The following is a 27518-nucleotide window of genomic DNA, read 5'->3' as shown; positions in this document are numbered from 1 at the left end:
AAGAGTTTCATGCCGAAGAACTTCCGGCGAGTCCAAGCGCAAGTCAACACCTGGTAGTACTGGGGAAACTTGGAGCAAAGGTGGAGCAAGTTTCGATCACTGTCCTTAATATTTTCTCATAATGTAAAACGCAGCTCCTAGGAGATTATTACTGTTTTACATTATGAGGGAAGGTCACTACCCAAACCGGTTTCGGCCTTTATTGAGGTCTCATCAGTGAGTAGGTAGACCTGAATAATACCAAGGTTTAAGTGAACCGAACTTACATGCTTTACTATACGAATTGCCACAAAGGTATACTCATATATTATTACTACAATAAAGAGCCAGGAGGCTATTTTTTTCGGCGACGTAAATTAAGTTGAGGGGATAATAAATCCCTCATTATTTCAAAGCCGAATACGAATATGGAAAAAAATAGCCTCTTGGCTCTTTATTGTATCCAAACATTAATTTGGTAGCAGGAAAATCTCATGAGTATTATTATTATTAGACCTCCATTGAATCAAAGGACTCGTCACAGAATGCTATCTCTCACACACACACACGTGCAGCTCATCATACCTTGACCTGAATGCATTCTCTGTTTCCACACCCACCACACTTTCAGGCAATGCATTCCAATGACTCGCCACTCTCTTTGCAAAAAACTTATCCTTAACCCCTTGTTCATACCCTCCTTCTTATACTACTTCCAGGGATGGACTCTTGTTCCCACCCATTGTATGCAAAATCTGATCCACATTAATCTGATAATAATCCCTTACCAACTTACATGTCTCGGTCATCCCTCTTCCCCCCCCTTTCATTCCCTCAAGCTGTTCTCATACTCAACATTCCAAAGACCAGTGACTACCTTAGTTAATCATCTTTGAACCCTTTCCAACTTCTCTTCATCCTTTTGAAAACCAGGCGACCAAATATGTGTACAATAACCCATATGAGGTATGATCAAAACCTTATACAATGAAATCAGAACATCTTTGCTCCTACATGTCAGTGTTATCTGCATCACTGCCATAATATGCTAAACTGTCCTCCCAATTTTAGCAAATTGCCCCTGAAATTTCAGGTCCCAATTTTATACTCTTCATCTCATCTGTGCTACATTGAACTGTTATCCTCACTCATTTACCTAGTCTATTCAAGTCCTCTTGCAAAGTTACAATATAAACACACTAGACAAAAAATTACTGAATGGCAGAGTAAAACTGTTGAAACATGATTGTGGATGTCTGAGGTGTGTGTTTAATACATGTATAGCATTATATATATTCCCTTTTACAGGTTCAACCATGGGTCATAAAAATGACATTACCAAGCGGCAAAAGGGTACCATTGTTTTTTGGCCAAGAACATGGACATTCCTTGCAAGCGGTGACAAAGTTTGTTGGAGTGTCTGAATCCACAGTCAATTGTGTCTGTTTACAGTGGAAGAAGTATGAAAGCTATCTGTAGGTGGAGCAATTGTGGTAGAAGCTCTCTGATGACAAATTGGGATCGCAGCCATTTGGAATGACTAGCAACAGCTGAACATTTCCAGACTCGTCAAAAACGGCTTCAACGGTACAATGTTGGACCCAGTAAACCAGTTTTGGAATGAACGCTAAAAAAAGAATTGGGTTAGGTTGGGTTAGAAAAAGGTTAGGCATTATTAGTCCTGTTGCGCAGATACATCTAAAAGTAACTGTCCAGAAAAAAAAATCGCCTAGCTTGAGCAAAATAACATCATCACTGGACCACTGACTAGTGGAGATGAATAATATAGTCTGGCGAATCCAGATTCTGCTTGTATTCCAATGATAGCTACTCCAGGGTCATGCAGAAGGCTGGAGAAGCATTTAACCCCAAATGTGTCCAAAGAGCTGTGCAAAAAGGAGGTGGCAGTGTCATGTTTTAGAGCTGTATTTTAAACACTGGAGTTGGCCCATTTATTGAGGTGTCCAATCACATGAAATCCACGTATTCCCTGACATTTTTAAATGAAGTATTGCCATTTATCGAGTTTTTGGAACAAGAAGGACATATAGCAGATCCTGAGTTTCAAGATCTACTGTGAATTGTTATCATTGGTTTGCAAAACATGAGAAAGACATTCCACATCTCAATTGGCCTGCCAATTTACCCAATCTGAATGTTATTGTAAAAATCTGGGATGTGTTAAAAAGGGCTGTAAACAAAAAACATCAATGACCTGCAAAATTGGTGGAATTAAGGGATCTTTTAAACATGCAGCAGAATAAACTTGATACACATGTGATAATAAGTCATATTGACAGCATGTAAAAAAAATATCCAAGCTGTAATTAAACCAGGTAGCGATATGACTCCATATTAAGAAATAAAGCTTGCATTCCATAATTTTTTTTGTCCTGTGTGTTTGCGTTCTACTCCTCTTGGCAACTTTGCATAATCTGCAAACAATTCTATATCACCATGCAAGCCATTTCCAATATCATTTACATGCCAATTAAACAGAGGTGCTTAAAGGTCAAAGCTGTATAACTGAGAGGAGACCTCCACATAGCCTTTAAAGGAATGCAGAGAACCAACTAGGGCTTCTGACCTAATGTCCAATCTCCTCACCTTCTCGTGGTGCACCCTGTTGGGTATCTACCTGGATACTGAACGAACGAGGATGGGCTGGCAATTTAGGATTTAGCCGACCAAATTGTATTCTTATTGGTTAAACCAAAATAAAAAATGATGGTACGACATGACAAAATTTCATGCCGGCTGGGGTGTCGCCCAGTTAAACAAGGCCCTCGTTGTTTTCGCCAGGGAACTAGGGCGAACAGCGAAAAGTCACCTACTGGAACAAATCTGAAAACAAACCCCAACTCAACATCACCAGAGTTAAAGATCGGTACATAAGAAGCCTGAATGGCAAAGAAATGGAGCTAGCTGAGGAATTAGATAAGTACCAGATCGACATAATAGGAGTGACTGAAACAAAAAAGACAAAACTGGTGAGATCTTTCTGACCAATAAATACAAAATGTTATATTCAGGCAATGACAATCAAGGAAAAGAAGGAGTAGCCATAGTATTCAACACAAAATACGAGACTAATCTTCTTGAATGGCAGTCAGTCTCAAGTAGAGTAATGTGGGCAAATATGAGAATGAGGAACTGGACAATGAGACTTATTTGTGCCTATGATCCCACAGAAGGCTCTACTAAGGTAGAAGTGGAGGAATTTTTTGAGGCTTTAGAAAAAGCAACTGACACAATGAAAAAGGAAAAGTTGGTCTTTGTTGGGGATCTAAATAGCAGAGTAGGAAATGATTGTGAGACATACAAAAATATTTTGGGAAAATTTGGAGAAAAGAGCAAAGCTAATAATAATGGCAAATATCTGTTGGATTTCTGCTCAGGACAAGGACTGGTTATTACTAACACCATGTCTCCAACATAAAAATGTGCACAAATTCACATGGAGAGAAGAGGCAAGGAATAAGAAAAGTCTCATTGACTATGTTATTGTTGATAGTGATGTTTTCTCCCTGGTGCAGGACACCAGAGTGTACAGAGGATTTGAAATTGGAAGTGATCACCATTTAGTCTTGAGCAGGATAAAATTGAATTTGAAAAGAAGTACGTATAAGAAAGTTTTGAAACAAATAAAAGTTGAGCAGCTCTCAAATGTGAATTGTAGACTAAAATACACAAAGATTATTGAAGAAAAAAGGAAAGAGTTTGAGAAAAGGAATCAAACCTTGGAGATTCAGTGGCAAACTCTGAAGGAAACATTGATTGATTCTGCTAGAGAGGCATGTGGTGAGTTTGTCTGCAAGGATAAAAAAATCAGAACTCCCTGGTGGACACAGGAAGTTAAAGAGGCAGTGAAGAAAAAGAAGAAAGCATATCAAAAGTTCCTGTCAAATAAGTCAGCTTGTTCTCTTACAGAATACAGAGACAAATGCAAAAATGCTAAACACTGTGTAAAATTAGCTAAACAAAAGTCATGGGAGGACTTTGACAAGAATATAGAAAATAAATATCAAGAAGGTTGCAAAATATTCTGGAGGTTGTTGAAGAAGCTTAGGAATGGAGGAAAGAGTGCTGTAAAAGGAGTTAGAGATGATAAAGGTGACATGAAAACCGGAGAAAAAGATATCCTTGAAGTATGGAGTAATTGCTTCAAAATATTGCTAAATGAAACAAGCAGTGATAGCACAGTGGTAAAAAAACACTCAACAGGCATACAGTCAGGAATACATATCCATACTTCAAGTAGAAAAAGCCATCAAAGGCCTCAAATGTGGAAAGGCAGCAGGAGTAGATGATATTCAGCCAGAAATGATGAAGTATAGAGGTATAAAAGTCTTAAAGTGGCTGCAGTGCATAGTTCAGAAAGCCTGGACAGAGGGACGAATTCCCGATGATTGGAGTAGAGCTCTCATAGTACCCATATATAAAAAGGGAAATAAAACTGAAAGTGAGAATTACATAGGCATTTCATTACTGAGGGTTCCTGGTAAGATATATGCAAGTATACTTGAAAAACAGTTGAGCAGAATTGTGGAAGAAAAGCTTGGTGAAGAACAAGCTGGATTCAGGGCAAATAGAGGCTGTCAGGATCAGATTTTCACTTTACGACAAATAGTCGAGAAAGCATGGGAATATAACAGAGATCTGTATTTAAGTTTTGTCAATTTGGAAAAGGCATATGACAAGGAGCCAAGAGAGAAGCTATTCAATACGCTACAGTTATATGGTGTCAATGGGGCATTATATCAAGCAATACTTAGTCTTTATTTGAGTTGTAAGTCAGCAGTTAGAATTGAAGGAAGTACAGGAAGATGTTTTAATGTTAAATCTGGTGTGAGACAAGGATGTACATTATCCCCTCTGTTATTCATTATCTATATGGATCACATTATGAAGGAAAGTATAATAAAATTAGTTTAATCCTTTATCCAAGTGTGAGCAAACAAAGTTTGCGCCTGAAGTATCTTCAGGACTAGGGTAAGGTGATACCACACCAGGGCAACTCGTTGCAAAGGTGGAGAAAGCTACCAACACTCCTATCTCAGTATCTCCTATAATGCAAAACACATCTCCTTGCGGATATGTGTAATGTTATGCATTAAGGGAAGGGCCACTACCCAGACTAGTTTCGACCTTTATTGAGGTCTCTTCAGTGGGAGCCAGGCCCTAGTGGAAATACCAGGCAGAAGCATTCGCAGGTCATCTCTACCTATAGGAGTTGCCAAATGGTGTGCCACCCTTTTTTAATAAATTACTCTGGATTTAGAGAAGGTTGTTGAAAGTTTATTTTTCACTTGGTTAGAGTATAATAAAATTAGTTTAATCCTTTATCCAAGTGTGAGCAAACAAAGTTTGCGCCTGTTTTGCATTATAGGAGATACTGAGATAGGAGTGTTGGTAGCTTTCTCCACCTTTGCAACGAGTTGCCCTGGTGTGGTATCACCTTACCCTAGTCCTGAAGATACTTCAGGCGCAAACTTTGTTTGCTCACACTTGGATAAAGGATTAAACTAATTTTATTATACTCTAACCAAGTGAAAAATAAACTTTCAACATGAAGGAAAGTGTATTAAACATGATATCAAAATTGGAGATGTTAATGTCAGCTCTTTGCTTTATGCGGTTGATGTTATACTTCTAAATAAATCCGCTACAAGTCTGCAAGATTCTCTGACTAAATTGAATAGCTGTAGTAATAGATATGGCATGAAGGTCAGCAATAAAAAGACAAAGACAATGAAAATAGGCAGAATCATTGAAAATGTCAACTGTGTTGTGAATGGAGAACCTGTGGAACAAGTAAAACATTTCAGCTACTTAGGCACGATTTATAGTATAGATGGTAAATTAAATATAGAAATAGACAACAGAATCAGCAAAGCTGGTATGGTAGGAAGTCAATTGAATAAATTCATATGGAATAAGAGAGAAATTAGTCGGAACACTAAATTAGCTATATACAAGACGGTGTTCAAACCAGATTTAACTTATGCAACCTGAGAGCTGGGTCAGAAGTAAAACACTTGACCAAAGACTAGAGACTGCAGATATGAGAGTCCTGAGAAAGATTATAGGCGTGAACAGATGGCATCAATGGCAATATCATATTAAAAACGAGGATATTAGGAAAGAACTTGACGTTGTCAACATCCAAGAATGTGTTAGCAGAGCTAATCTCAGGTGGTATGGTCACTTAAACAGAATGGGCGAGGAAAGATTAGCAAAACAAGTGTTCTCTGCCAGGTTGGCAAGAAAACGACCCAGAGGAAGACCAAGATATAGGTGGATTGATACGGTACAAAGTGCCTTAGATGATAGAAATATAAGATCTGATAATGTTGAAGCCTTGACAAGTAACAGACTGATTTGGAGGAAAATTGTAGATAGGAAGTTAGTAATGATGCAATTTTTTTCATGTAGTACTATCATATCCTGTACACCCGTTGAGGGTACATGGCAGGAATTTGATGATGATGATACCAATTAAACAGTAATGACATAATGGCACCAATGCATATCCTTGTGGCACACCACTAGTGACTTTTCTCTTCTGGAATATCACTTTCCTGTGCACAACTTGCTGATACCTAAGCCAGTCTACAATCTGGTGCACTAATTTGCTCTCCACCCATTTCTACCAATTCATTTACCAGCTTGTCATGTTGCAATCTATCAAAGGCTTTAGTCTGTGTATGCATCTTTCACCTTTTTATAATTAGTAGACTGCTAAAAATACCATCTTCCTTTAGCAAACCCAGACTGGCCATCAAAGATAATATTGCTGTTGTCATCAACCTGGTTTTGAATGTTTGTCCTATCTATCTTTTCTAAGACCTTGACCATAACTCCAGACAAACAGATTGGCCTATGATTCGAAGCCTTAGTATTATTACCCCCTTAATGAAGTTGAATAATTTTGCCCTGTTTTCATAGCCTTGGAACTTGGGACATTCTAAGACTCAAGTGAAAGCAGTACATCAGTGCTATTGTTAACTTCCTCAACTCACTTGGTGATATACACTGTCAAGTCCTATATTTTTATTGAATGCCAAGTTTACTCGGTTTCTCATACCTCCTACTCGTGCGCCATCAGTGGCTCCACCTCCCTCCCCCACTGCCCTCAAATTCTGCATGTTGTTACTTTCATGAGGATGAAATACCTTTCTGGGTTGATCATTTAACATCTCTACTATATCCACCTCAGCATTTATTATTTTGTTCATAGCCTGTTATGATACTAATACAGGCAACCCTCGGTTTACGGCGATTCACAATAATGCTGGATGCCTGCATGTGCTTTCTTACTGTAGTGTGGTCTGACTGAGAAACGATGCTGGAAGGCATTTTAGTGTTTGAGTGTTTACCGAGCTACTATGACGTATGTGTATCAAATCTAGTTTTGCTGTTGAATCTATCTAATTGTTCTATTTAATTTTTTTTACATACATACATATGTATTTAAATTGATAAAGTACGTAATTACATACCATGTCTGATAAAAGAAGTGCAGAAAAGTTAGCAGAACTTGGTGTTAAGAAGGCGCGGAAATCAATCACACTTGAAAAGAAGATGGAGGTGATTCGAAGAATGGAAGATGGGTAGGCAAGTGCTAATGTCTGTAGAAGTATGAACTCACCTCCATCGACCACTATTACAATTATGAAAAATGCAGATAGAATAAAACAGTCTGCGCAACAACTACAGCAGCACTAAATGCAAAACATGTAATTTATAGCAGGGGTAAACTTCATGAAAAAATGGAAAAATTATTATCATTATGGGTGAATGACTTGAATGAAAAACATTCCTCTGATGCAGGCTGTTATAACTGAGAAAGCAAAAATAATTTTTGAGGATCTTAAAAAGACAGATGGAGGCAAAGAAACATTTTTAGGAAGTAAAGGTTGGTTCATGAGATTTAAGTCTCGAAGTAAGTGCCATAGTGTCAAATTATGTGGTGAGACGGCAAGTGCAGATGTTGTGGTAGCGGCCGCTTTTCCTAAAGAATTTCAAGACTGTGTAGAACAAGGAACAAGTTATCCTCCTGATCTCATTTTTGATGTTGATGAGACTGGGCTCTACTGGAAAAAATTGCCATCACACACCTTCATTTCTTGTGAAGAATGTTCCGCCCCAGGTTTTAAAGCTCAAAAGATAGACTTGCGCTTTTGTTACGCTTTCCAATGAAGACTTAAAAGAATTAGCTGAACAATTAAGTCAACATCTGAAGGAGGAGAAAGAAATCGAAGAAGGTCCTTGGAGAGATATAAAAACGGCCGATTTACAGCATATCCTTGCAAGCATAGAGACATTCACTGATGAACTCTGTGAAATGGACCATGATTGGAAACAGAGTGCGAATGTAAAAAGGAGTGTAATCGCATCTATTCAACCTTACACTGAACTCCTTAAAGAAAGAAAAAGAAAATCTAGGCAGTTGACACTGTATTCTTTTTTCAAAAAAAATGCAGGTGATCCAAAACCAGGAACTTCAACATTTTAATATGTAATATCTTTTCGAAGTTTCATATTTTTTGTATATAATTTTGTTTTTTTTTGTTATTAATAATTTTATTTTAACAAATATATATGTATGTATTATCAAAACTTTAAATATAATAATGTTACACATATTTCATGTACATATTTTTTGACTATGCAGAACATAACTTTGTACCTCCCATTAAAATTGGGTTCAGTTTATGCCCATTTTTTCAGGAATGGAAGCGAGTCGTAAACCGAGGGCTGCCTGTATTTTGGTTTTTTCAATTTCATTTTCTGTTTATGTACCACCTATTGCTATCAGTAGAATAAATTGTAGAATTAAACCAAATTTATTGAACTATTACTGGACAACTTCCTCAAGTAGCATGTGACAGAAGGAGCACAACATCAAGAATGTTAGAGGAGGGGGGGTTAGTTAAGGATGTGACTATTCTGCCTCCAATTGGTAACAGTGATTGTGCTATACTGACTTGGAAAATAGCTAAGTTTATTGATATTCCATTCAGAAAAGGTTATATGCTAAACTGCAAAGCAGGAAATTATGATCAGCTGAGTAGTTTACTAGGTTCTGCCCCATGGCATTGTTTGGTTTATTGGAAGGTTATCGGCAGAGCATGGGAAACATTTTAAAAATACTTAAATAATGCAATATCAGAATGTTTCCCCAGAGTTTGAAGAATAAATAGGGTAGGAGTGAAATGGATGTGTAATCTTATTAAGCAAGAGATTCATAAGAAAAAGATTATGTGGAGGGAATACTGTGTGCTTAAGGATGATATTGGCCAGAATAGTTACAACTGTGGAAAACTAAATTTCAGTATGAAAGGAAAATGGTTCCACAAGCTAAAGACAACCAAAAAGAATTCTGTCATTATGCTGCAAGTAAAAGAAAGAATGAGTATGAAAGAATAACTGTTGAATGTAGATGGTATACATGTGACAGATGCAGAAGAGATTTGTTCAGCTAATTGAGTGCCTGTTTTGTTAAAAGTTACCAACTTGGTGTATGCAACATGGAACTTACTGCTACCTCTTCATTGGATGAAAAGAAGTATTATAGCTGTTGCACAAGCTGAATAAGAATTCGGCAATGGGACTGAGGATATCAGACATGTTTATCTGACATGACTGTTTCTTTGACCAGGTTATATAATTTGAACCTCAGAACAGGGAAGATTGTATGATGAATATAAAAGAATGTATGATAATCCCATTGCACAAGAGTGATGCAAAGTCTGATGTGTCCAATTACCAATTTATCGGTATCTCTGGTATGGTTGAAGATTTTGGAATAATAAGAGCTCATATACAGAATTGGATTGACAGAGAATGTATACTTTTTAACAAACAGCATGGGTCTATTAAGAGAAGGTCAATTTTCAGCATCTTGTTTGCATTTGATAATAATGTTATCATTGAGTTAGACAAGATGAATGGATACACTATGGTACTTTTAGACTTTGCGAAGGTTTTGACACGATACAGCATGGAAGACTGTTGCATAAATTAGAGAATATGGAATTGTATTATAAAATATTAGCATGTATGAGGCTGACAGAGATATCAGAAAAGTGTATATGAGGGATGTAAGTCTGCGAGATTTAAGGTCACCAATACCACAGGATTCTATAATTGTACCATAGGGATAAGTCCTTGTTCATTGTTATTCGGTTACATAAATGACATCAGTAGTTTCTTGCTGATGATGCCAGGATAATCAGGAATGTGGCTGATATGCAGTACTTGTACAATGATTTGAATCAGCTGGAATTGTGGACATGTGAAAATGGCTGTCAATTCAATGTTAGTAAATTGTTGATGGCACATATCTTCTATTGTATCAAGATATATGAGTGAATCAGTACCATACAATGTAGGATGTAATGGCACATTTTTATAGTCCACATATCTGGTGGAGTCTGAGTATACAGTTTTTTTTTTTTTTTTTTGACTTCCACGGGCCAACAGGTGCCCTTTTTAAGGAGCCTATAGAGTGTTCTGATCTGTGTACTGGGAGAATCATAGTCTATAGGGAGGTAGGTAGAACGATCTAAAAGTAAGAAGGCAAGCTTACCTGTATAATCTTTCCTGAAAAATAATAGTTATGATTAATACAATAACATCATCATCATCATCGTCAAATTCCTGCCATGTACCATCAAGGGGTGTACAGGATATGACAGTACTACATGCAAAAATTACATCATTACTAACTTCGTATCTACAATTTTCCTCCAAATCAGTCTGTTACTTGTCAAGACTCCAACATTATCAGATCTTATATTTCTATCGTCTAAGGCACTTTGTACCGTATCAATCCACCTATATCTTGGTCTTCCTCTGGGTCGTTTTTCTGCCAACCTGGCAGAGAACACTTGTTTTGCTAATCTTTCCTCTCCCATTCTATTTAAGTGACCATACCACTCAGATTAGCTCTGCTAATGCATTCCTGGATGCTGACAATGTCAAGTTCTTTCCTAATATCCTCATTTTTAATATGATATTGCCATTGATGCCATCTGTTCACGCCTCTAATCTTTCTCAGGACTCTCATATCTGCGGTCTCTAGTCTTTGGTCAAGTGTTTTACTTCTGACCCAGCTCTCAGATCCATAAGTTAAAACTGGTTTGAACACTGTCTTGTATACAGCTAATTTAGTGTTCCGACTAATTTCTCTCTTATTCCATATGAATTTATTCAATTGACTTCCCACCATACCAGCTTTGCTGATTCTGTTGTCTATTTCTATATTTAATTTACCATCTTCAGTAAAAATCGTGCCTAAGTAGCTAAAATGTTTACTTGTTCCACAGGTTCTCCATTCACAACACAGTTGACATTTTCAATGATTCTGCCTATTGTCATTGTCTTTGTCTTTTTATTGCTGACCTTCATACCATATCTATTACAACAGCTATTCAATTTAGTCAGAGAATCTTGCAGACTTGTAGCGGATTTATTTAGAAGTATAACATCATCTGCATAAAGCAAAGAGCTGACATTAACATCTCCAATTTTGATATCATGTTTAATACCACTTTCCTTCATAATGTGATCCATATAGATAATGAATAACAGAGGGGATAATGTACATCCTTGGCTCACACCAGATTTAACATTAAAACCATCTTCCTGTACTTCCTTCAATTCTAACTGCTGACTTACAACTCAAATAAAGACTAAGTATTGCTTGATATAATGCCCCATTGACACCATATAACTGCAGCGTATTGAATAGCTTCTCTCTTGGCACCTTGTCATATGCCTTTTCCAAATCGACAAAACTTAAATACAGATCTTTGTTATATCCCATGCTTTCTCGACTATTTGTCGTAAAGTGAAGATCTGATCCTGACAGCCTCTATTTGGCCTGAATCCAGCTTGTTCTTCACCAAGCTTTTCTTCCACAATTCTTCTCAACCGTTTCTCAAGTATACTTGCATAGATCTTACCAGGAACACTCAGTAGGGAAATACCTCTGTAATTCTCACGTTCAGTTTTATTTCCCTTTTTATATATGGGTACTATGAGAGCTCTACTAAAATCATTGGGATTTCGTCCCTCTGTCCAGACTTTCTGAACTATGCAGTGCAGCCACTGTAAGTCTTATATCACCATACTTTAGCAATTCTGGTCGTATATCATCTACTCCTGCTGCCTTTCCACATTTCAAGCCTTTGATGGCTTTTTCTTCAAGTATGGATATGTATTCCTGATTGCATGCCTGGTCAGTGTTTTTTATCACTGTGCTGTCATCACTGCTGGTTTCATTTAGCAGTTTTTCAAAGTAATTACTCCATACTTCAAGGATATCTTTTTCTCCTGTTTTCATGTCACCTTTATCATCTCTAACTCCTTTTACAGCACTCTTTCCTCCATTCCTAAGTTTCTTCAACAACCTTCAGAATATTTTGCCACCTTCTTGATATTTATTTTCTATATTCTTGCCAAAGTCCTCCCATGACTTTTGTTTAGCTAGTTTTACACAGTGTTTAGCTTTCTTACATTTGTCTCTGTATTCTCTAAGAGCACACGCTGACGTATTTGCCAGGAACGTTTGATATGCTTTCTTCTTTTCCTTCACTGCCTCTTTAACTTCCTGTGTCAACTATGGAGTTCTAATTTTTCTATCCTTGCAGACAACTTCACCACATGCTTCTCTAGCTGAATCAATCAGAGTTTTCTTCAAGGCTTGTCACTGAATCTCCAAGGTATGGTTCCTGTTCTCAAACTCTTTAATTTTTTCTTCAATAATCTTTGTGTATTTTAGTCTACAGTTCACATCTGAGAGCTGCTCATCTTTTATTCGCCTTAAAAGTTTCTTACATGTTATTCTTTTCAATATGAAATTCGGTTTTATCCTGCTCAAGACCAAATAGTGATCACTTCCAATTTCAAATCCTCTGTACACTCTGGTGTCCTGCACCAGGCAAAAATCGTCACTATCAACAATAACATAGTCAATTAGACTTTTTTTATTCCTTGCCTCTTCTCTCCATGTGAATTTGTGCACATTTTTATGTTGGAACATGGTGTTAGTAATAACCAGTCCATGTCCTGAGCAGAAATCCAACAGATATTTGACATTATTATTAGCTTTGCTCTTTTCTCCAAATTTTCCCAAAATATTTTTGATGTCTCACAATCATTTCCTACTCTGCTATTTAGATCCCCAACAAGGACCAACTTTTCCTTTTTCATTGTGTCAGTTGTTTTCTCTAATGTATCAAAAATTTCCTCCACTTCTACCTTAGTTGAACCTTCTATAGTACCATAGGCACAAATAAGTCTCATTGTCCAGTTCCCCATTCTCATATTTGACCACATTACTCTACTTGAGACTGACTGCCATTCAAGAAGATTAGCCTTGTATTTTGTGTTGAATATTATGGCTACTTCTTCTTTTCCTTGATTGTCATTGCCTGAATATAACATTTTTTATTTATTGCTCAGAAAGATCTCACCAGTTTTGGTCTTTTTTGTTTCAGTCACCCCTATTATGTCGATCTGGTACTTATCTAATTCCTCAGCTAGCTCTATTTCTTTGCCATTCAGGCTTCAACTTACAAATGATAATGATCCTTAAGGCACTAATTCTTACATATTCAAAAATACGACTAAAATTACAACATGTAGAAAATCACACTTCAGTTAAAGACACTTCTATGAATGCAGTGGATTTCACTGCTCCAAACTACTCCACATTTACAGTGTAACATGTTGCTCTCAATTTTTATCTTGTACAAGTTGAAATGATTGCTATACACTGGCCATAATTTTCATATTTGTTGCAATTAGATACATTTTATCATGTTACTGAATATAGTCTATATTCATTTTATGCTGTACCAATTGCAGGAGTGGGGGGGGGGGGGGGGGGGGGGTAGAGTTAGTCATGTGAACTGAAACTGCGTGTTTCAGTTCACATGACTAACAAAATTATTTCAATTCAACTCTGCAAAAATAATTTTAATCTTAACCTTTACTTTAAAAATTTGCAAAAAATAAACAAACTCTGGAGAATTTTAAAAAAATTGAAATAATAGTAATAAGAATAAACTAATCTTCTAACACCTTTTATTATTATTACTGTTATTTCAAATATTTTAAAATTAGTTTTAAACTTTTTAAGTAGGCTGTTTTGGAGACTAAATGGATACTTCAATTTTCACCTGTGGCTAATCAGAGATATCTGGCCCAAGACTATCACTAATTATAAATGTCATCCAATGAAGAGAAACTGACAAACATCGCCATCTTGTGGTCCCTAATCTTAACACTATATTTATTGTTTGAAATGTGTAGGTTCTATGATTGATTTTCTTGAGTTTACGGGAGAAAAAACTCAAGTTTTCAGGAAGTGGGGGAGTAATTTTCCCGTGCTAGAGATCGTCTAACTTGGGAATCGGTCAAAGAAAAGCTTAGAAAAAAGTTCTTCTAGTCGGCAACTAGAATTGAACCTTGGTCTTTTTTCAGGCAGCATAGCTCTCTCTCTCTCTCTCTCACTCTCTGTGTGTGTGCGTGAATGCATGTGTGTAAATACCACTGAGCTACAGAGGCTCAAAAAAAAAAAAAAAAAAAAACCTAGTTAATAATAAAACTTGACAAAGGAAAATGAGATATTAATTTATTGCAAAATGTAAACAATATGATTAGAAGTGGAATTGTATATCATGTGCTTATATTTACATTACTTAAACTGCAGAAGCATTTGGCTTTAGAATTAATTTCATTTGTTTCTGATTTTATATAGGTTCTAGGATTTAATGCCCGGCAACGAAAAGCATTTCTTAATGCTATTATGCGATATGGTATGCCACCGCAAGATGCTTTCAATTCCCAGTGGTAAGTGTCTTACTATATTTATAATTTACTTTTACTAAAATTTATAGAATTTTTTCATAATTTTAATAATTTAGCAATCTTGAACATCATCATCATGGACAGTATTACTGTAAGGAATATTTCATTTTATTTATTTATTTAATTTTTTAATTACTTTTTTTTCATCAGAAATCAGGCTAGTGTAAATGATTAACAAAGCAGTTAGATTTAGATTACTTTTGTCTAGTGTCATGTAGCTTATGTCTTGTTCATATGTATGTGAGAGAAGATATGAAAGAGTTGTTAGTGGAAGCAAAAATGAAGAGCAAAAAAGTACAGATTGTGAGTCTGCTACCTAGGTATGATAGGACAGAACTGAGAAGAAGGGCCATGACTGTCAATAAGAAGATTGTACAAGAGGAATGGTGTGCAGTTTATTGATGTATGAAGTGAATTTGATGGACGAATGGACTTATATATGTCTGACAGACTACATTTAAATGGTTTTGGAGTTAGATGATTGGAGAAAGTGTTGTTTAGTTAGAATGTGGTAGTGCAAAATCAGGGAGGATAAAATAAACGAGTTTAGGTATAATAATGATTATGCAATGCCAAATGGGATTTTAAAGTCTCTAGTTTAAATGGGTTGGTAATGACATAACACAAGGGTAACTATGGGTGCAAAGGGATGTTGAAATGCATGTACACAAATGAAGGAAGTATCAGGAATAGGAGGAGTTTTTGGCATTGTTAAGCTCAACTTGACCAAAAGTTATAGGCATCAGAGACTTGGTTGACTGAAAATGGTTTTGGAGTTAGATGTTTGGAGAAAGTGTTGTTTAGTGAGAGTGTGGTAGTGCCAAACCAAGGAAACTATCAATATCAAGGAGGATAAAATAAATGATCATAGGTACAATAATGATTATGCAATGTCAAATTGGATTTCACGTGTCTCCAATTTAAATGGGTCGGTAATGATAGTTATAGAGATAGAATGTAAACAGTATTGCATTTTTGAGGAGGATAGAAGGAACAGAACAGGAGGTGAGGTATTATTATTATTAAGAGAGACCTCCAGGGAGTCAGGGACTCATCGAGGGAGGCCACATACTACGTGCACCAGCTATCATACTTATTCTTGAATTCATTCACACTACTTGCATTCACAACATCAATAGTAATCCATTCCAATCATGCACCACTCTGTGAGAGAAAAATCTGGCCCTCACTCCCTTCTTAGCAGCATTCATTCTCGGCTTCCAAGGATATCCTCTTGTCCTTTCCCCACCCTCCATCAATTGAAATCCTGTATGACCCTTTCAGAAGTTTGTAAGTCTCAATCATATCACCCTTCTTTCTCCTGTTTGCTAGTGCTTGCAGTCTACAAATTCTCAATCTGTCTTCATAACCAGTATTCCACAATCCTGATATCATTTTTAAACATCTTTGCCCTCTCTCCAATACATCAGAATCACAACGGAAACCAGGAGACCAGACCTGCACACAATAGTCCAAGTGAGGTCTTATCACGGCCTTGTAAAGAGGCAAAATGACATCCTTATCTTTACATGTGAATTCATTTCAGCATTGCAATTATCTTTTGAGTTGTATTTGCAATCTTTGCTACATGGCCCTGAACTTCAACTTCCTATTTACTAGCACTCCAAGATCCCTAGCCTCATCAGTTTCATTTAGCATAATGCCACCAATATAATACGACATTGGATATCTAATCATACCATCCTAAAGATAACCTGCTGATTGCTGATGATAGTATCAGAATTACATCCAAGAAAATTAGAAGTTAAAGAGGTTATTAGGTCTGAGGGAGATGGCTCATTTGAGGCTGTCTGGTGTGAGATTGAGGCAAATAGGACAAAATATGTTGATGGGTGCTGCTATAGACCGGTGGGGGGGGGGGGTCCACAGGAAGATGGAGATGTCATATATTGGTAGATTATCACAATGCGCATAGGCCAAACAATTATTATGTGAGGATTTAACTATGGGGACATTGATTGGAGAGAGAAAATGGAGAATGGCAAGATGGAAGTAGGATTTATACAGTTGCTAAGGGATGATTATGTGAAACAACATGTTACAGAGGGGACAAGGAGTTTCAGGGTGTTGGATCTGATAATAGCATCAGAAGATATATCCATAACCAAGATAGACACTCTGCCTCAATTTGGGAAGAGTGACTGTGTAGTGTTTTTCTGGGAAGTTCTCTCTCAAGAAGGGGATTTATGTTCAACTACAAGGCTGGTGATTATGAGAGACTCAGAAAGTCATCTTGAAACAATGCCATGGCTTGAGAAGCTACAAGGAAAGAATGTCAGTAGTGCATAGCCAAGGTCAGGAGTCGGAATTAAGTGGATGAATAGGGATAAAAAGCAAGAGCTGCAAAAGAAAAAAAAAAAAGAAATCATTGTGGAGAAAATATAAAAAAAAAGTGATCATCATACTCATGAGCAATACAGAGTGCAAGCAAGAAGGGTGACTAGTATGATAAGGAAGGGCAAATCAGACTATGAGAGAGAATTAGCCAAACAAGCCAAAGTAAACCCAAAAGAGTTTTTTCTTTATGCAGCAAGTAAGACGAAAAATGACTATGGTAGAATGATGTTAAATAATACTTATGGTAGGAAGGTAACTGAACCAAAAGAAATAGTTGAGTTGCTGAGTAATCATTTTGCGAACATCCAGGTGGTGATTTTACAGTTGCCGATGTTACAGATATGCATATCAGCATTGAAGTAGATGAACAGGAGGTGTTCAGCATATTAAAAAATATGACTCTGAATATAGCAGTTGGACGATAGCATATAAGCCTGAGTGTGCAAGAGAATTGGCATTGCCTCTGACAAAGTTGTTCAATGTTCCACGGGAGTGGAAAGAGGATTAGATAGTACCATTGCATAAAGGTGGCTCCAAGATAGAGGTAGCAAACTACAGACCAATTAATATTGTGAGAGTGGTTGTTTAGTGAAAAGTAAAATACAACCGTGGGTGGATAGGGATATGATACTCTATAGTGGGCAGGATAAAGGTAATGGCTACACCATTATGCTGCTCGAAGGCATTTGACAGAATACCACATGGAAAACTATTACAAAAACTGGAGAGGATGGGAATGGTTGACAGATAGACACCAGAAAGTAGTATATGATGGAATGGAGTCTAGGAGAATGATGGTGACTAGTGGAGTACCTCAGGGTTCGGTACTAGAGCCACTATTTAATTTGTATATCAATAACATTGGGAAAGATTTGAGAAGGGAAATTCAGTTGTTTGCTGATGATGCAAAACTGGGAAGAGCAATAGTTGATAAAGGTGATGTAGGTATCCTGCAGGATGATTTAAATAAACTAGCATTGTAGGCAAAGGATAATGATTGTCATTTAATTACTTGGGTGGTGAAAAAACACTCTAACAAATAAAGATAGGAAAGTTGTTATTCCTCTTTATAAGACTATGATTTGGCATATCGACTATTGTCACACATTTGGTCAGCTGGGTTTCTTGAGGACCAGGAGGTGGTTGAAAAGATTCAGAGACAAGTGACTAAGATGGTGACAGTCTGTGGAATACTCCCTACAAGGATAGGTTGATGGTTTGTGTGTTACAAAGTTTAGTTGCTACATGGAAAAGAGGGGACACAATAGAAACTTTTAAGATATTAAAGGTGTTTTATAAAATTGATGCAAGTGAAATTTTTCAATATATGACATAATCAGAGAACTAGGTGGGGCTATCAGTGGAAATTGTGTAAGAGTGTGGTTAGTAGGGGGTGAGTGGAATGGATTGGCAGAATAGGTTGTTGGTTCCCTGTCGGTGAATGGATTCAAGGAGAGGTATGATAGGATTGCCTGTGTGATGGTTGATTTGGGTCTCCTGGAAAGAGTCTCTGAACATCATGGAGATGCCGTAAATTATAAGAACATATTTTCCTTGTGAGGACATGATATAGATGTTGAAACGTCAAGTGTTATATTCTTAATTGTAAGTAAAGTAATTGCTTAACACGTGGTTTTTGTCTTCAAGAATTCACAATGAAAGAATGGACAGTATTACATTTTTAAATTTTATCTGATGGAACCTGTAATGAAAATCTTTATTCCCAACTTCCATCAAAACACCCTACCCAAATCCTGATTCTCCAAAAATGTAACAAAGCAGTCCTAGAGACTTGGCTTATATTACAATCCATGACAGCTGTAATGAAATTCATCTAATCCAGAGCAGACTTAATAAGGACTAAATACACTATGCAGCTTTCCTCCTGTTCAACTTCTGCCTTCCGTGTTTCTACCTCCCCCTTCTTTTTTTCTCGTCTTGATGATGCAATGGTAATAATATTCTCATTGTATTATTTTATTTATTTATTTTTTTTTTTCAGCTCTTGTTTAGATGACAAGGCAAATCTCATCTCACTGTTACATTACCTGCTCATAAATATGCCTCTTCTGATCTTTTTCCAGAAGGTTATCAGGAAAATACTCAGTAGCCTTTATACTAATAAGCCCATATAGTATTCCTCCACTTGTACTTAACCTGGTATTCTAGAATTAACATCATCATCATCATCATCATCATCAAATTCCTGCCATGTACCCTCAAGGGGTGTACAGGATATGACAGTACTACATGAAAAAATTACATCATTACTAACTTCCTATCTACAATTTTCCTCCAAATCAGTCTGTTACTTGTCAAGACTCCAACATTATCAGATCTTATATTTCTATCGTCTAAGGCACTTTGTACCGTATCAATCCACCTATATCTTGGTCTTCCTCTGGGTCGTTTTCCTGCCAACCTGGCAGAGAACACTTGTTTTGCTAATCTTTCCTCTCCCATTCTATTTAAGTGACCATACCATCTGAGATTAGCTCTGCTAACGCATTCCTGGATGCTGACAATGTCAAGTTCTTTCCTAATATCCTCATTTTTAATATGATATTGCCATTGATGCCATCTGTTCACGCCTCTAATCTTTCTCAGGACTCTCATATCTGCGGTCTCTAGTCTTTGGTCAAGTGTTTTACTTCTGACCCAGCTCTCAGATCCATAAGTTAAAATTGGTTTGAACACAGTCTTGTATACAGCTAATTTAGTGTTCCGACTAATTTCTTTCTTATTCCATATGAATTTATTCAATTGACTTCCCACGATACCAGCTTTGCTGATTCTGTTGTCTATTTCTATATTTAGTTTACCATCTTCAGTAAAAATTGTGCCTAAGTAGCTGAAATGTTTTACTTGTTCCACAGGTTTTCCATTCACAACACAGTTGACATTTTCAATGATTCTGCCTATTTTCATTGTCTTTGTCTTTTTATTGCTGACCTTCATACCATATCTATTACAACAGCTATTCAATTTAGTCAGAGAATCTTGAAGACTTGTAGCGGATTTATTTAGAAGTATAACATCATCCGCATAAAGCAAAGAGCTGACATTAACATCTCCAATTTTGATATCAGGTTTAATACCACATTCCTTCATAATGTGATCCATATAGATAATGAATAACAGAGGGGATAACGTACATCCTTGTCTCACACCAGATTTAACATTAAACCATCTTCCTGTACTTCCTTCAATTCTAACTGCAGACTCACAACTCAAATAAAGACTAAGTATTGCTTGATATAATGCCCCATTGACACCATATAACTGCAGCGTATTGAATAGCTTCTCTCTTGGCACCTTGTCATATGCCTTTTCCAAATCGACAAAACTTAAATACAGATCTTTGTTATATTCCCATGCTTTCTCGACTATTTGTCGTAAAGTGAAGATCTGATCCTGACAGCCTCTATTTGGCCTGAATCCAGCTTGTTCTTCACCAAGCTTTTCTTCCACAATTCTTCTCAACCGTTTCTCAAGTATACTTGCATAGATCTTGCCAGGGACACTCAGTAGGGAAATACCTCTGTAATTCTCACATTCAGTTTTATTTCCCTTTTTATAAATGGGTACTATTAGAGCTCTACTCTAATCATCGGGAATTCGTCCCTCTGTCCAGGCTTTCTGAACTATGCAGTGCAGCCACTGTAAGACTCTTATACCACCATACTTCAGCATTTCTGGTCGAATATCATCTACTCCTGCTGCCTTTCCACATTTCAAGCCTTTGATGGCTTTTTCTACTTCAAGTATGGATATGTATTCCTGACTGCATGCCTGGTCAGTGTTTTTTATCGCTGTGCTGTCATCACTGCTTGTTTCATTTAGCAGTTTTTCAAAGTAATTACTCCATACTTCAAGGATATCTTTTTCTCCTGTTTTCATTTCACCTTTATCATCTCTAATTCCTTTTACAGCACTCTTTCCTCCATTCCTAAGCTTCTTCAACAACCTCCAGAATATTTTGCCACCTTCTTGATATTTATTTTCTATATTCTTGCCAAAGTCCTCCCATGACTTTTGTTTAGCTAGTTTTACACACTGTTTAGCTTTCTTACATTTGTCTCTGTATTCTGTAAGAGTAAAAGCTGACTTATTTGCCAGGAACTTTTGATATGCTTTCTTCTTTTCCTCTAGAATTAACACCTATGTTTTATTGCATTTCTAAGCTGTCATACTCATTTTGCATCTATCCAACAGCATGGAAACAAGCTTTTATCCAGTCTGTTCCTTTTAAAAAAATGGAGATTAAAGTCAGCCATCAAACTCTATTGCTCTGACATCAGTACTTTCAAAAATAACAGTAAAGATCATTAATTGCCAGCTATGTCACTATTTGGAAACCCACTAATTAGTAATCGCCAATATGGATTCTGCCACTTGTGCTCCACATCAACTTTGAACATAAGCCGTGGAAACATTTGGGAAAGACTTGGTTGCTCTTGATATTTCCAAGGTATTTCACTGAGTCTGGCATCACAACCACCTTACCAAACTATTATCTTGTGGTCTCCTGTCTGAGTGGATTGTTCAACTTCCTCTCTGGTCATTCATTGCATATAATCATCAGCTTTTTCCATCAATAGTGTCCTAGAAATCTGTGCTTTCATGTATACTTTCTCATTTTTATCATTGATCTTCTCTTACTAACATCCAGTCCTATTTTATAGCTTTGCTTTTGCTAGTGCACTGTATTCCAGTAATCAAATTATTGAAGCTTCGAGATCTTCTATAACTATGTCGTCATGTCTTAATCACTGATCTTCTCACTATTCTCAAGTATGGGAAGATAATCTGGTGAATTTAAATGCTGTCAAAACACAGTCTCGTTTCAGAATTTTGATAATGTTCTGATCTTCATTCAAGATCAGTTCTTGGGTTGACTTTCACATCTAGCTTATCCAGACACAATCATATTGCATCCATAGCCTTTTCAGCCTCATAAAGAAAAAGCCTACTATTATTTTTCATTCAACTCTACCTCTCTTGCTCTCTCTCCTCACTATTCTCAAGTGTGGGAAGATAATCTGGTGAATTTAAATGCTGTCAAAACACAGTCCCATTTCAGAATTTTGATAATGTTCTGATCTTCATTCAAGATCAGTTCTTGGGTTGACAGCCCAATTTCAGAATTTTAATAATGTTCTGATCTTCATTCAAGATCCGTTCTTGGATTGACTTTCACATCTAGCTTATCCAGACACAAACATATTGCATCCATATTTTCAGCCTCAAAAAGAGCTAGCTCTCTCTCTCTCTTTCACTCACTCACTCATAAGTCCTAGAACTTGTTTATAAATCCTAAATCTCTCCGACCTTAGAGATTTTGTACTCACATTTGGAAAAGAGGAAGATGGCATGAATGAAAAAATGAGAAATTTATTCAAAAAGGCTTCCCCCCCCCCCCCCCCCCAATGAATATGACTCCCAGTTCTTCACAAACAGATTACTATTTTTCTCTTGTCACTTGCATTCATATGGCACTGTTGTGTTGTGGATGGTCTTGCAACCTTGTGTGTGTGTGTGTGTGTGTGTGGTTGATATATAAACCACCCAACAATATTATATGCCCTAATATAATTTTGCTTTGAATATATTAAAGATAATACAAATTTGTATTACATAATATTGAGTAATTTTTGTTTTGTTTTGTAGGTTAGTAAGAGACTTAAGAGGAAAGTCTGAAAAGAACTTTAAAGCATATGTGTCACTGTTTATGAGGCATCTTTGTGAACCTGGAGCAGACAACTCAGAAACATTTGCAGATGGTGTACCACGTGAGGGTCTTTCTCGACAACATGTTTTAACAAGGATTGGTGTTATGTCTTTAATCAGGAAAAAGGTATTTCTTTAGTTTGTATCACATAAATTCTTTATTTAGAAATCATCTACTCGTTTCATCTTCTATTATCACAATCTGATTTAGTGGCCACTTGTAGCCAAGTAACTGAGTTATTCTCTGTTGCTTGTTTTATAATTTATATTTATAAATAAAAGAAATATTCAGTTGATCCTTGAACAATGCAGGGGATAGGGTTGCCAACCCCTACATTGTTCAAAAATCCGTATATTACTTTTGACTCCCCAGAAACTTAACTATTAATAGTCTGCTATTACTCGAAAGCCTTACCAATAACATAAACAACCGATTCGCACATATTTTGTATGTTATATGCATTATATACTGTATTCTTACAATAAATTAAGCTGCTAGAGAAAAGAAAATCATATGGAAGTGAAAATACATTTCCTGAAATGTACTGTATTTATCAATACTGTAAGCTTACTTCGCCTGTTTACAAGATGAATCATATATTTGTCAGTATCTACATCAATATTGTCTTATATGATACAAAACACTGTAGATGTTATACATCTACAGTGTTACTAACACTAGATATCAAAAATGAAAAGTAACATGAAAAAGAAATTATTCATATTTATTTACAGGTATAACGATTCATGCATTAGTAATGAAGCAGCAACATGATTGCTTTCTGATAGCCTAGTGCCATCGATGCATTATTTATGCATTAATTTAACTAATTAATTAATAACTGTTAATTTTATGCAGTTATGATTTAATACTGCATCTTTACATTTGTTTACATTTCTCTCGACTGCAAATGGCGGCATGTACAGTCTATAAGCGTTTGTGTGCACAAGTTTCGAAATTGTAACTTTTTATAATAGATTTGTGCATATTTTATGGTATTAAATGATGAAATAGACTAGTATCTACATATATTTTATGCATTTATGACATACCTAACTTTTTCATAATGTTTTCGATATTTCTAGTTAAACGGTTTGTCTGCGAGTTTTTTCAAATTGTCACAAATCTCCAAAAAATTTTCCAATATATTTATTAAAAATCTGCATATAAGTGGACCCACACAGTTCAAACCTGCTTTCTTCAAGGGTGAACTGTAAAATATAAGATCTGATGATATTGGAATGTTGACAGATAACAGGTTAATTTGAAGAAAAATTGTCAATAGGAAGTTAGCAATGATGTGACTTTTTCATTAGTACTATCATAATATTCTGTACTCCCCACTGAAATATATGTCAGGAATTTGATGATGATAATGATGATTATAAATCATATAGCATAAATGAGAAATGATTTACTCGCATTAAGTTTTATATGCTTAACATTTCAGTTATTGTAATATTTTTTCATATTTTCCACCAACCCATTTCAATTGGGTTTCTAAAACACATCACTTTTTTATTTATTTGAAACATTATGAGAGGAAAAAAATTGAAAAATGAACTACATTTTGTGTGTCATGTAGTTGCTCAGATTACAGCAAACACCATTTTGGATGATTTGCTCACTGTTGTTATTCTGATCTGCATAATCATCCGATCTCCGTTGAGTCAATGTCCTATCAAAGGATGTCCACAGTGTCACACACACACAGAGCATATCAAACTATGCTGTTTACCCATTCATTATTTCCACGCACCATATCCATCAGAAATCCTTCCAACCAATGCTCTTACATCTGGGGTGGTTTCCCCCTAAGATCTCCCTAAAGATACTGGCTTCAATAAAAGGGAGTCAGATGGATTAATGGCCTCTCTTTCACTAATACAATTCACTCACTTTCATGCAATTACTCAGTTTTTCACTGCTTGCATCTTCTACAGATATTTCTACTGTTCAGAATTAGCATCAGTAATACCCCCCCCCCCACTCTCTTTCATATCAGTTCAAATGTGTGTACCACTAATCACTATTCCCCTCACAATGCATCTCTAAAGTCACAGAACAAATTTCTCCTCTTGATTCATCCCTTCCACTTCTGCTATCTGAAATAGTCTGCCATCTTATGCATTTCCCAAGGAATGCAATCCACAGCTCTCCAAGGTAAATGTCAACAAATTCCTTTTTGTCTATCCACAGTACTAATATGCTACTGTTGACCAACCTCTCTTGGATGGATGGGCTCCCCATGATAATAAAATAAATTAAAATCACTCTCAGGCAATTCATTCCACTCACTAATCACTCTCCCCCCCCCCCCACACACACACAAAAAAACTCACTTCCTCCCCTGCTCACACCCACATAACTTAAAGGATGGCCTGGAAGCTTTTTTTTTTTACCATCTGACACACACACACACACACACAGTATATATTAATTATATCATATCATATTCATTCCACTCACCAATCACTCTCAAAGCAAAAGACAAACTACTCACACCTACCTCGTACAATTTCAACAAATGGCTTCTGGTTTTCTTCTTGTATCCCTTCACTCTGTGAAAAATGTCTTTGGCACTATTCTAGTAAAAATCCTTCCCCAGTTTATGTCTTAAGATCATCTCTCCTCTTATCATTCAAACTCTTTAAATAGTTCATTATAAAATATTACCCTAATCCTGAAAGATCTGACAGGCAGACATCTTGATTGTGTGGGAACTCTACTCACCTAAGTTACTAAAAAAAATCTTTAGCATTATCAGGACTTGAGCACAGATTAAATTCTGTGCTACATTAAACACATTCTTACCTTCTGCAAAACTTGAAGATTAAATAATTTACATTATTTAATCTTCAGTTTTGCTTGCTTATGCCTTATTCTAATTTTTAAATTATACTGACAATGCCCTATATGAAGCTAAGCATTTTATGTAATCCATTGTTATTTCTTCATTATGAGCATGCTAAATTTCAATGTAGCAAATTATAAGGTTTTGAAATTTGAAAAAAAAGGATGGAATGCAATGTACACCATTAGTGAGAGATATTTTGAAGGTTACAGAGCAGATCTGAGACCTTGGGGGGGGGGGTAGACAAGAATCTGAAATTTAGGCCATTGCTAGAGATGTTAGAACAACACAATGGATAATGGTAATGGTGAGTCGACATTTAAAAGTAAGGAGGTCACAGTTCTACTGTAACAGACTGCTTATAGTATACTTCAGGGAAAGAATAGCTTTTGGAAGGATCAAGAGATGGCAGTATCAGGTCTATGGAATGTTAGGTTTGAAGACAAATTGAGAGATACTATTTAAAGTGTCATCTGAAAATCGAGATGTAAGCGGAAAAATTCATTATAAAATATTAATACCAATTTACAAAGTTTAATACTAAGGATTTGAAATTTTTTCAAATTTCAAAACCTTATAATTTGCTTAATATGTTTAATATTTTTATTGTATATTTTTCTGCTAAGTTGCATAGTCAATATGTTAATTGCTGTATGGAACTCCTCTGTCTGATCTTCATGAATTAGAAAAATTAATTTAATTAACCCAAGAATCAAATTTACCCTAGAAGAGTAGAAGACAACAATTGTCTTCCTTTTCTGGATGTTCTTATTCTACATCAATGAAATGATAGTTCTCAGTATATAGAAAACCAACTCATACCGATAAATACATTGATTCTAACTCTCATCATCACCCATGTGAGAAATATGGTGTAATCAAATCCTTAATTGATAGAACTCATAATATTTGTTCTACAGATTATCTTTTAAACAAAGAACTGTTTATTATCAGAACTACCAAGTTAAGGGGATAATAAATCCCCCATTATTTTAAAGCTGGATACAAAACTCGGAGATCGAAATCTAAGAGTTTCATGCCGAAGAACTATCGGCGAGTCCAAGCGTAAGTCATCACCTGGGTAGTACAACACTAGGGCAACTCGTTGCAAAGGTGGAGCAAGATCCATCACTATCCTTAATATTTTCTCATAATGTAAAATGCAGCTTCTAGAAGATGTATTACTGTTTTACATTATGAGGAAGGTCACTGCCCAGACCCGTTTCGACCTTTATTGAACCTTTGCAACGAGTTGCCCTAGTGTTGTACTACCCAGGTGATGACTTACGCTTGGACTTGCCGATAGTTTTTCGGCATGAAACTCTTAGGTTTCGATAGATTTCCATCTCTGAGTTTCGTATCCGGCTTTAAAATAATGAAGGATTTATTATCCCCTTAACTTAATTTACGCTGCTGGAAAAATAGCCTCTTGGCTCTATATCGTATCAGAACTACCTTTAGTGTAAATGGTTATAATACAAAAACTATCAAAAAGAATCAATAATTATGGCCATTGTCCTCAAGAAGAAACTACCAGAATTTGGATTCCATATGTAAAGGTACTTTCTGAAAAAATAGCAAGATCACTTCGACAGATTAATGTGCAAGTTGCTTTCTGTCCAATTTGCAAACTTAATACATTCCATATCTCACCAAAAGACAAATATCCTCCTCTATCTTATCCTGGAGTTTTTAGAATTCGCTGCTCTTGTG

At 36.2% G+C, this 27518-nt stretch overlaps 1 protein-coding gene across 4 annotated transcripts in view; it reads left to right on the top strand.

Moving 5' to 3' along the window:
• The window catches only part of Mi-2 (chromodomain-helicase-DNA-binding protein Mi-2 homolog), a 692327-nt gene that overhangs the window by 517052 nt on the left and 147757 nt on the right, over nucleotides 1-27518 (top strand). For all 4 annotated transcript variants that reach the window (XM_090390662.1, XM_090390660.1, XM_090390659.1 and 1 more), the window contains 2 exons: nucleotides 14753-14844; nucleotides 22891-23077. In XM_090390662.1, coding sequence (XP_090246788.1) covers nucleotides 14753-14844; nucleotides 22891-23077 — 279 coding nt within the window. The remainder of the gene's footprint in view (nucleotides 1-14752; nucleotides 14845-22890; nucleotides 23078-27518) is intronic.

This window comes from Typopeltis vanoorti, chromosome 3, assembly GCF_054136105.1.
Source record: "Typopeltis vanoorti isolate ZY-2024b chromosome 3, IOZ_Tvanoo_1.0, whole genome shotgun sequence".
Classification (NCBI taxonomy): domain Eukaryota; kingdom Metazoa; phylum Arthropoda; class Arachnida; order Uropygi; family Thelyphonidae; genus Typopeltis; species Typopeltis vanoorti.
The sequence above is the reverse complement of the archived record's forward strand: the minus strand, read 5'-3'. Positions and strand labels throughout refer to the sequence as shown.